Source organism: Tinamus guttatus, unplaced genomic scaffold (assembly GCF_059628265.1).
Source record: "Tinamus guttatus ecotype Peru unplaced genomic scaffold, ASM5962826v1 Tinamus_guttatus_pri_ptg000306l, whole genome shotgun sequence".
NCBI lineage: Eukaryota > Metazoa > Chordata > Aves > Tinamiformes > Tinamidae > Tinamus > Tinamus guttatus.
Genome location: NW_028288840.1, coordinates 775,645 through 787,312, shown reverse-complemented (window position 1 = coordinate 787,312; position 11,668 = coordinate 775,645). Strand labels below are relative to the sequence as shown.

The following is an 11,668-nucleotide window of genomic DNA, read 5'->3' as shown; positions in this document are numbered from 1 at the left end:
TTAGAGGATCAAAGAGTTACTGGGTTAGATATGAAAGAAAAAAAAAAAAGGAAAATGCTGAGCCACATAAGAAAAATCTAATGCAAAGCTGAGATGGCAGTGACAGATGTGTTATGTATCAGGCACAAAAAAAATAGGTTCATATGAAATTAGTTTTCTCAGCTCTTAAATTGAAACTTGTATTTAGTATTGGCCCAATCCTGTCGCTTGATCCTGTCAATGATTTGACAGAGAAGTCATGATTTGGCAGCAAAATTACACTAAGAATAAACTTCCACACCAAACATTTAAATATGTACAATAGAGTTAATTTAGTCACCAAAACTTCAGCCTGGAATTCATTCTTTCCAAAATTTGTAGATATTCACACTTAACTTTAAAAGTAGACTGATCTGTCTCACATACATACATGCATATAGCACATAATATATGTAGAGAAAAATAAGAAATTCCTCGAACATTCTTTTCTCACAGTGTACTGGCATTAACCCATACCCAAAAGCAAGCTTGCTGTGACAAAGAACAGTCACTGATTCTTAAAATAGAGAAACAGAAAGTCCTGCCGCTTTCCAGATGCTTTGGTTTGGAGTCACTTCTCCAGGCTTAATCAGCTAAAAAGTAGGTATCCTTCCTCTCTCTCCAGCTGACACCCGGAGAGGACAATTTCTCCCATGTCTCTTTGACACTTGGTGCAGAGTGGGGTGCATCACCTTAGTGAGTCATTTTTGTTCTACTTAGAAAGCTCAGAGAACAGATTCAGACTAGACACTAGGCATCTTGGTGGATGAAACAGTGACAGTGAAGATGAGTTTTGCTATTTTGTTCTGCGATTTTTTTGTTTGTTATGAACTAGTTGCCCACAAGATCCTCTGTCCTGAGCTTGGCTGGGTCAATGTCTTGACTTCCTTCTTTGAGAGCATAAAATACAGACTGAGCCTCAGGTTTTCTCCTTTCCCAGGTAAGTGCCCTAACACCCAATCTGTGATCATGTCTTTTTTTTTTTTTCAAATACAATGTTTTTAAAATTATAATAACTGTATATAACTTCCTCCATATTCTGTGAAATAATTTAAATAGGAGACTCATTCTCTCATCACCTTTCTTCCAGAGTGTCCTTTTTTTTTTTTTTTTTTTCCTGGTGATTACAATACCTCTTTATCCTTCATAGAGCAGAATGAACGGTTTATCAGTTGAATTACTCTGTGAAAAAAGGCCTTCCTGTTTTTGATGGGATATGGTTTTGTAGCAGTTTTGAGAGGAGCACAGGTAGGATGTGCAAGCCTATTTCATGAGTCCAAACTGGTCACAGTACAGTGGTGATTAATTCCAAGGCACACATGAGTAGGGAGAGACAAGACATACCCCAAAAAGGTCAGTGCTCTGGAGGACATTTAATGTGAGAGGCTGAGTAGGGGGTTAGTACTTAACACACTGGGATTTAGTGCTGACAATGATAGGAATTGTTGCAAACCCTTTTGTGTATATTGCCTTACATCCCATTGAAATGTGAGGTTTAGGAGTCCCAGTGTTTTGTGAGCAGGTCAGTTTTTTAGGAGCCTGTGTTAGTGCCTAAGCCACATTGGTACTTCTGAAAATGTTTATTTTTCACTGCTGAGACCAGGATATGAACAATTTTCTTCAGAAAAACAACCAAAATAAAAACATATAACAGGTAAATGAGTTAAACACTAGATTAGTGAGCAAACATGTTTGCATTACTTGTTAAATGAAAAGAAAAAACAATCTTTTGCAAAGAGCATGCTGCTGAAGGCAGGACTGGGTGTAGCCAGACTGGTGATGGATGGTGGAAAGGGAAGCACAGATAAACCATCTCCGGGGTGCACATGTGAAATGCAACCTGTGCATGAGAGAAGGGGTGCCCATAACGCCTTTGTCATCCTTCCCTTCTGACTTGTCTTTGCATGAACTTATAGATATAGAAAATCTGTATTTTCTCTTGGAGAAAATTCATCTTCATAAAACGGCTGGAGCAAACACTATGCAGAGTTGTTCAAACAGTGCAGCAAGTATTGTCTTTGAGTCTGCACATTGAGTTTGAGGGGCTGGTTTGGGCACTTCTTTGCTGTATTTACTAGTGGAGTAACCTGCTACTGGGACCTTAGAGGGGCGACTTAAAGGCAGGGTCAGAGAATGGAAAAGGCACATTAAAAGTGCAACCCGATCTCTGGCACAACAGTGTCCCCACACATGGAGCAGGGCAGCTGTGTGGGGGAGCGTGTGTAGTAGTCAGGAAGAGCCTGGCCTGGTCATTTCATGGCAGCAGTGGCTCACCATGGTCTTTCAGAGGCAGAGAGGTCTCGACTGGGGAGGTACCTCTTCTGAGTTAATAAAAGAAGAACAGGCCCTTTCCTCCTGGGGGCAGAACAAGGCTTTTAATGGTCTAATGGAAGTAATTCCGTATTGCAAAGTGAGTTTATAAAATAGAACATAAACTTCTCTGATGGAGGATTTAATTACTAGGAAAGAGCCAGACAGAATGAAGCATTTGAGCTGAACTGCTTCGCTGCTGAAAAGCCAATGGTTATTAATCTCCTTTCTTCATGGCCACATTATTTATTTAGGAGGTCTTGGAGTCCTAAAAAGCACCTATGTGTATATGTGTGCATTGCCTGCAGGTCTTGTGAATTTACTGTGTGTTGGGTCCTAATGGATTATCATTGCCCTTTAAAGAGGCTTGGATTTTCTGTGGCTTCCCCCAGATTTCCAGCTAAACTAGCATATCAAGCTGAAACCAACCAAAGTAATCAGGTCTAAGTAGGCACAACAGGTAATGAATCAAAAGGCTTAAAAAGCTATTAAATTGCTGTTTCATTCTTCAACACAGAAGCATAGCTATCAAAATTAAACTGCAGCAGAAGGACTTATTTATTTGAAATACAGGCACTTCTCTAAAGCCCTCTATTAGTCAACATATTAGTTTGTTCATGTTTTATGCTGTTGTTTTTCCAATACACAGTTGGAAGAGAAATAACTGAGCTTGATGATGGTGGGGTGTATGCCTGTGAAGGTTTAAACGCAGTACTGGTATTTAGCCTTTAAACTTAATGAGATTAAATGCAGGATCTATCCATATAATTTACCCTAATGACTGCTTCATAATAGTTTTTCGGCATCCAAATTGTGTCACTGTTTCGGCCATGGATGGGCAGTAGCAGTTACTTTTGGAAGAGAAAATAGACTGGAGCCTGCCCACTGTGAACTCAGCCATGGCAAAACTACTTAGGTATGGACATATTCCGGGCTCCCAGACTGATACAATTGACCTGGTATAGATCTCCTGGGGATGTGGGAAGGAATATGCCTGGGAACTGTGTTCCCCCTGCTCTCACTAGCACTTTATGGCACCTGCTGTGATTTGGGCCCTGTGGTTGTGCATTTCCTGCATACACTGGTGTTGGCTCTGGCTCAGTTCTGTGCTGGGCCCTGTACGCCCCATCTGAAGCACCTCCACTGAGGAAACCTGTGCTCCACAGGACTTTTTCCAAATTAGGAATTTGTCAGTTTAATTTTTTGACAACAAAAATGATGGTAAGTTCATCATCTGGAGCACGGAGAGAAGAAGCACGAAAAGATTTTCTACTGGTGCAACTTCTCTCCTTCCTCTTTAGGAAAATGTTGTATCAATTTTTTTACTGGTAGGATGTAAGGTTGTGGGGAAGGGATAAAATACAGATTTTATTTTACCTATATTGAGCTATAGCCAGACAATACATATGTGCAAATACAGTTTGAAACTTATATTAGTTGGTTTTTTCCCAGTTTAAAAATCCACCTTGGGTAGAGGAATGAGGTCAGCTCAAACTGACATTTTCTATGGAGAAAACATCACCCTGTAAGTGCTCTACTCTCCCTGCTTCTCCTTGTTTCACCTAGATACTTAATGATGCAAATCCAAGCTAAGGAAAAACAACTGCAGAAAAGTCTTAATTGAAGAAAAAAAAAAGAAAACAAACAAACAAAAACCTCTCTGCACAGACCCTGCTCCTGCCCTTTCATTCTGGAGAAATGAAGCCTAAGGGATGGTACTTGCAGTCCTAGCACCAACTTCTTCAATATTAGTCAGTGAAGGGCTGTGGTACCTGCACAGCTCGTTGGGCTCCTTCGAGAGCCACCAGGTTTGATTCCAGCCTGGAATCAAATCTGTCACAAGGAGAAAAATAGGAAAATTCTCTTTCTAGACAATCTTCACTGTTAGCATACATAGTTACTTGACATTGGACTATTCTGAAAGGTTTTGGAGGAGGTAACACCAGCGATCTTATCAAGACTTGGCTGGGGCAAACTACCTCAAGATAAAGGTCATGGTTATATACTAACACATGTTAAACTGTTCTGTGGGTGGTGTCAGACAAGCTCAACATGACTTCAGTTGGCTGTAGCGGAATGCTGAGACTTCAAAGCAAGAGTGAGCCAAGGCCATGAGGATGGCCTCTTCAAGCAGATGCACTGCCTTCATCATACCTGTTGTCAATCACTTTAGTTTTCTTAATGAGCTTTATGTAGTGAGTCTCATGAAGTGTGTGTTTGCAAAGACAAATTTAATTTAAGAAGGGACTTTGAGAGTAACTGAGGAAGAATGAGTTAGTTAGAGAGGGACTCTGTTTACTCTTCCAGAAAAAGACTGTGCCTCTGCAAATCTTCTTCCATCCTGAAAGACACATTCATCTCTCAGTGCAGGTGTAGGTTTCCTAAAATGAAGCAAATCCCAACTGAATAAGAACAGACAGAATTGCCTAGAGAATTGCAGGGGATGAGTGTAAAAGCATATATTTACATTTTAGAGCATGTAAAAACTACTTCATAAGCCACAGTGAAAAATGGTCAACAATGAAAGAACAATTTTACTTGGTATTTTATTCACTTAACAGAAACATTCACTTATCAGATATCACTGAAGTGCAATTTACAGAACTTAGCAGCAAATTCACATATGTAAATTCAGATTTATTTTCTTTTGTTCTCTTTTTGTTTCTTTTTTTTTACAAATATTACAAATGTACATCCATTAGTACAGTATTGCCATTCACTCATGCGTGTTATGTACATAATCTTCACTTAAGAGTTACTATTGAGTAAGTTTTCCTTTGCTTCAGGAAATGCTGAGTGTTATTCCTATGTGCTTCTGGGACATTGTCCCCTCACTCTCTATCGCTGCACGTAATGAGAAAAAGTAGACATCTAAGGTCAAATTCAACCTTAATGCAAGCATGTGCAACTCCAGAGCCTTAAACTGGATCATCGAATGCCCATTGACAACAGGGACCCCATTTGGTCCCTGCTGCTAGATTAACTCCGGCAGTTGAATCCAAGGTTGAATTTACATATCCTTGCAACAAAGGATAATTCAGTCCCACCATACCTTTCTTTTTGTCCTTGGAAATAACCAGCTGCTCCTCTTGTTGTCCCGTAGGCTGCAGCTCTGGCTGGGGGAGCATCACGTGGTTTTGGAGCTGGAGCTGTGCCAGGCCAGAGCAGAGAGGGAAGAGGATCCTGGAGGCCTCTCAGGTGCTGGATAAAGACTAGTTTAGGGAGGGAACGCAGAAGACATTACGGCTTCTGCCTCCATGGGGTGTCGCAGCCCTCCATTCCCAAAAGGTGGTCATCATTGGGGCTTACAGGCCTAGCAGAAGGTCCACAGATGGGTTGGGCAGGAGGTGCACCAGCCTGGACCACTCTCTGCTCAGGCTTTTCTCTTGGGGACCACATTTTTCCTCTGGGACACAGAGACAGCATCAGTGGCCTTCCTATACCCCTCTAGCATGCTGCTTTACTCATCCTCATGCAGCATCCCCGCTGCCCTTGGCTGGGTGCCCACCAAGGTCCTGTGGGGACCTGCTTGGCCCCCACCACGCACGAGTAACACCAGGGTTTAAAGGAAGGGATCATGTGAGGGTAATGGGGAGTTCAGAAAGTGCTGAAGATACTCTAACTGTTACTCAAAAGAGGTTATAGGGACAAAGTGATTACCACAAAATCCTTGCATTATTCAAACACCTTTTTTTTTTTTTTTTTTTTTTTTACTATTTCTACTCTAAGGATTTTTTAAATATTTTTGGTAGTTAATATGGAATGTATTATTTTGTTGAAAAGGTTTCTGGAAGGAGAGAGCTTTGTTTTATCTAATTTAAAAATTCTAGTTTATCACAATTGTTTTTATACAAGACACTATAGATACATCTTGTGGTTTATAATCTAAAAATAAAATCTCATCAAAATACTGTAGCTATTCTATTGTGGGCATCAATAAACAATGTATTTACTGTATATGGCTCTCCAAACATGATAAACCCTATACAAAGAGCATCTATCTTTATTGATAGGAACAGTTTCCCGTGTAAAGGAAATTACATGGAAAAATATGAACCTTGTGTTGTTTGAAAAGTAACTTAGCTTGACAGTTCTGAGAAAATACCAAGACAATTATCACAAATCAGTAGCAGCATGTTATATACATATTTAAAGAGAATCACAGGAATAAAAAGAAAACAGTAGTTCTATACCCGCAAATCCTGTCATTTTAAAAAAACAAAACCCAAAAGAAATATACAGAGTGTTTGAAGGGTGGTTCTGCAGTTGGACTATGAAAGCTTCGTTCTCCCATGACTGCATTTTCTGCATGCTGACTAAGTATGGGATTGTTCAAAGTCGTAGTTATGAAGAAGACGCATAATCATGGACATTACTCTTCTTTTGACTGAAAAATCCCACCTGCTTTTCACACTGCTGTTGACTATGAATAATAGCAATATTTAGCATTTGTACAGAGATAGAATCTGAAAACTCTTATATTGAGTAAAACCTTACCCAAGACCACGGTACCATCTGTTGTTATTATGTCCTTGGGGCAATGTGCAGAGGTAAAACTCGCAGTAAGAGTGACAGGATCTGACTTACATGGTTGTTTATGACCAGACCACTCCTGACATGTTCCTTAGATGTGAAGCAGATAAGTAGAATTATCCCCATTAGACAGATGGAAAACTGAGGCACAAAGGAGCTGAGCATCAGATGTGGCCTCTGTTTTGAGATGTCTTAGCTGTGGTCACCCAACCCATGAGTTTTCAGATCAGCTGAGCATCTTGAATTTGTATCAGCTTAAGCTAAAACCGTAGATCTTGTGAGCATTGAAAATTGAGGTGCTAGGTCCCAGCTCCATCCTGTCTGATTTTGGGCAGTGTGGGGAATATGGTCACACCAGCCTTCATCTCCAGCCCGGGAGGAGGTGTACGTCACTGCACACACTCAGGCTCAAGCTGCCCATGAAGGACACCTGCTGCTGCAGCCATGGACTGGCTGGTGGCTAAGAGTTGTCTTTCTTACAAATTGGGTCATTGTAAAACCAAGGGGCTCCTGATGCCCAGCATCATGCTCAGATCCAAAAGTGGAAAGCGGAGTTTGAAAATGCTGCCTATCTTTGAGGCTTGGATTTTCCCTCACAAATTCAGGCAGATAAGAGGGTGACTTTTGCATAGAGGATAGACACCGTTTCGTGGATGATTATGGGTGCTCGGTGACCTGCTGTCATGCCATGTGCCTGGGGTACTGCAATGTTTGCTTACTGTTTTCCATTATTCAGTGTTGAATCTCACACTGACTGTGTGAGGGAAAACAAACTGTTTGTTTTTACACAGACAGGTGGCCTTCCAGCATCGGAAATCAAGATGCTGCCTCCATTAACTGCAACACCAATCACAAAAAGCAGCAAAATCTTTGCTGCGGGTGGTGTTATAATTTGGGCTGGTTGGTTCTTGGGAAGGGGTCATGAAAAAGCAGTCTCCTAAAGTCAAGTCAGTGCATTAATAAGCCACATTTATATTTATGTATTTCCAATAAAGAACAAAAAGAGAATATTCCCATGGAAGTTGCTGTTTAATGTTGGACTGCTTCAGTTCCTGCAGCTCACGCGTGCTGCCTAGCCTTCTTGCCAGTCGATCTGATCCGGTCATGTAGCAGAGGTGTCAAGTGATTTATGCAGTTAGTAGGAACTGATCTTGCTCTGGGGGTTTCTTCACCCAGGTGCCCAGACCTGCTTTCTGAAACGCTTTAAACAGCTGCTGCTTGACAGACTGGTACGTCTGAGCCACCAGCTTTGCCTCGCTGTACACTGATGGCATGTCTCCATGGCTTGGTGCTCGTGTGCTCAGCTGCAGAATAGAAACCAGGGAAGAGGAAAAAATAAAATAATAATAAAAAATCAACCCACAAGCCAAAAGAAACAGGAGGCTTCAGGAGATGTATAATCTTCCCATCTACATTCCATAAGCAGCAAGCAAATGATCACTGTGCTTTGTGTGTTTGCTTTTGGTTTAACAACAACAATGAAAACAGCAATGCCACGGATGGCTAGGACAGTGTTTCAGTTCTGCAAACTGTGGCAGGAACGCAAGGAGAAAGAGCGTGAACGGCCTTGCGCCTTGGTGTGGGCATACACAGCAGCAAGAATCCATGGCAAAATCACGGTGTGCTTTACAAAGGCAAAAATCCACTTTTCAGTTAAGGTGGTTTTTAGGAAAAAAAAAAGGGGAAAATCCTTTGTGGGAATTTTAAACAAATGTATTTAATTTAATCTGGCAAATGGAACAGCTCAGTGTTTCAGGCTGTCACAGTAAATACAGAGAGACAAGAGGAAGCAGGGTCTCCTCCTCATTTGCCCCCCTAAACTGTTATCATTGGGAATGCTGTGACACCTGCTTGGGATCGGGCAGAGCTCGAGCGTTGGGATCTGTGCAGGAGCCGCGGTGCTGGGGGGAGCACAGCTGGAGCACTAAGCAGGACGCTCCAAAGGGAAACCTGCAATGCCTGCCAGGGGCTGCCTTGGGACACAAAGCCACCCATTCGCTCCGGTAACCACCCAGGGCACACGGACACAGGGAAGCACTGCGTGTTTTGCAGAAGGACTAAATAAATGACCTTCCGTGATCTGCCAAAGCCTTAGCCAGTCAAACCAGCAGCGAGTCTTTGACAGTATATGAAAGAAATCAAAGTCTGGAAAATGCCTCGTAGCAAGCAGACAGGTGAAAGTCCAACACTTGCAAGCCAGGGAAATAGCACCCTGTAGGAAAAACAAACATCCTCTAAACACAGCCTTTGCAAGTAAACAACACTATTTTCCTCTTCTCTAAAAAGCAAAGGCACTGAATTGCATGCTATGGAGAAGTGGCTGACGTGCAACCTGAAATGAGATGGTTTGGTTCGTGTGGAGCTGTCTGAGCATGGATTTGCTCATGTGCCGTGGATTTGCTTTTGTCAGGGACGCATTAGCCTTAACCAGAAAAGGAAGGTAGACACTGTCAGCCCTGGTGCAAGCAGGATACCAGCCCACATGTCCAGTGACTGATGCCCTCCAGCTTCCCCCAGGAATGGAGACCCTTCCCCAACATCTGGCAATTCATCTTGCAGTGTCTCCTGGTACCATGACTGAACGCTTGGTGTTCTGGTACTAATAAAAACTTTGTGAATTGTCCTTCTCTGCCTCACCGCCTCACTGCCTAGACCCACTGGGGGACCAGCCGCGTTAGAGCAAAATAATATCAAAAGCAGTGAAGTAAGGCAGGCTGGAGAAGAACTTTTTATGTTCCCTGCTGCTCCTGGTGGACCAGGTAGAGCCTGGCCAGCCACCTCATGGCCTGTGTCTTTCTCTTCCCTAGCACCTCCTCAACAGGCCAGACAAGAGGGAAAACGGTGACTCCAGAATTGGGAATAAGGAGGAAAAAATGTCTGAGACCATCAGCTGCTAGGTTGCCAAATCCTGTCCATTTATATTGCAGCATTGAATCATTTAAAAAGATAACATTTCCCTGTGTTTTGCTTTTGAAGCCTGAATGCAGGAAACATCCTTTCTTATTGCGTTAGACCCATTTCAGTTTCAACTCTCATCTCCTTGGCTCCACGCCTGAGAGTCGGAGGAAGGTTCCCCGCTTTCACCTCGACCTTGGCAGGACACAGTGTCCTACTGCTCCCTGCTCCCAGTTGCTCTTCTTTCTTGTCCATCCCCCTTTCCATCCCCCTTCTCTTCCTCTTCCTTACTCCACAATATGTTTCTTCCCAATTTTCCTCCATCTCTAGCCTCCATCTTGTATTTTTTGGCCATCCATAAGTCCTGCCACCCTCTCCTGTCTGTAAGAAGAATAAAATTGAAAGTGAGATTATATTGATTTTGGTGCCATTTCAAATAAGGGTAGTGGATAGCCATCCTCCCTAGAGGCTGCAGGGCTGACGATCAAGGGATGTTGACTGTTTTAATTAAGTGCAGTCTGTATTTTTAATGCCACTAAATGGCACTGCTGTTGAGTGTCATGAAAGGTGAAAGCACTCAGCGCCTGACAGTTTACCTTGGGAGAAGCCGCTCTATTGTCATATGGATTTATCAGCACAGCAGTGGGGAGTGAGGAAGAGGAGGGGAAGGGACAATCCACAGCATCTACATTAGTTGGCTAGCTCTGGTGAGGAAGGCAATGTGTTGGCAATGAAAACAGGTAGGTGCCTCAATGACATCCCTCAGAAAATCTGATAATTTGGATACTTGCCTCACAAACTAAGTGATACTTGGGGTGACACACAGGAAAAAATCCCTCATTCTGGTTATATGAGCCTTTACACTCCTCTGGCACTTCAATGCCAGCCTCAAAATGGCCCCAAATGCCAAGAACAGCCAGAATGTCCATTTCTCATTCTCTGTGCTCTCAGCTCAGAGCTGACCCCTTGCAGGCATGCAGTGCCTCATAACCTCCACCAGCTCCTGGTCTTCACCAGGGAGAATGTAGGAAACCTCTGGGCTTCGCGCTTTCATCAGGAAACCATCAAAAAAGAGTAGGTCCCCGGACAAGGACTGGCCCACTTTGGGACTGGGGACAGTGTCTGTCACCACGCCAGGCCTACCTTCCCATAGAGCTTGGCCCAGCGAGAGAACAGCATGTGCTTGCAGAGCCGCGAGGGGCTCCCGCAGCTCCGCGTCCCCGTCGTGGCATTGATCACCTCCAGGTCGGCAGTCCCTGCAATCCAGTTCACGCTGAAGCCAGGAGACTTTCCAGGCTGTCGAGCCTCGGCATGACTGACCCCTGTCAGGAGAGATGGTGACCTGTAATTTCCGTAATTTCCAGTTTCCACTTTCAGAAGCAGCAAAAATGTGGTGGGTCTCCATGCACATAGAATACCTTTGGGTGGAAGCACCATCACTGTGCACTGGAGATACCGGTGTCACTGTTGGTTACCACTTTGTCATCTTTCAGGAGCATAATTTAGCTATTTCTATAGATCTTTTTCTATAGATCTCTATAGATCTTTTAAGATAACCTTTTTTAGCTTAAAGAAAGCTATTAAATAGTATTGCGTGGTATTGACAGCAGTGTTACAGTTGCTGAGTGAAATCTTTCGGAAAGGCTTTAATGGGATAACTTATCTTTTAAAGGACCTAAGCAGTAAAGTGCTTCTGCCATGTGTTCCTCAAGGTAAACTTTCTCTGGCCCTGTGTATTTATCGGTTTTAACTGCTGAGGCCTTCACTGCAATGTGGATTGGATCTTGGGTGGTGTAAATGGGGGATAAGAAAATACAAAACATGCTGACAGATTTTGAGATCTAAGTTAATAAAGAACTTGCACATATTCCACTGAAGGGATTCACAAGCGGCTCTTAAAGGGGAAAATTAA

General features: G+C 42.9%; 1 protein-coding gene across 1 annotated transcript in view; it reads right to left on the bottom strand.

Annotated features, from left to right (window-relative positions):
• Positions 1-7,337: 7,337 nt before the first annotated feature.
• Positions 7,338-11,668, bottom strand: part of ADARB2 (adenosine deaminase RNA specific B2 (inactive)) — a 296,328-nt gene continuing 291,997 nt past the window's right edge. The window contains exons 9-10 of the mRNA XM_088528177.1: positions 10,900-11,078; positions 7,338-8,165 (exon numbers count right to left, since the gene is read on the bottom strand). Coding sequence (XP_088384303.1) covers positions 7,989-8,165; positions 10,900-11,078 — 356 coding nt within the window. The 3' untranslated portion in view covers positions 7,338-7,988. The remainder of the gene's footprint in view (positions 8,166-10,899; positions 11,079-11,668) is intronic.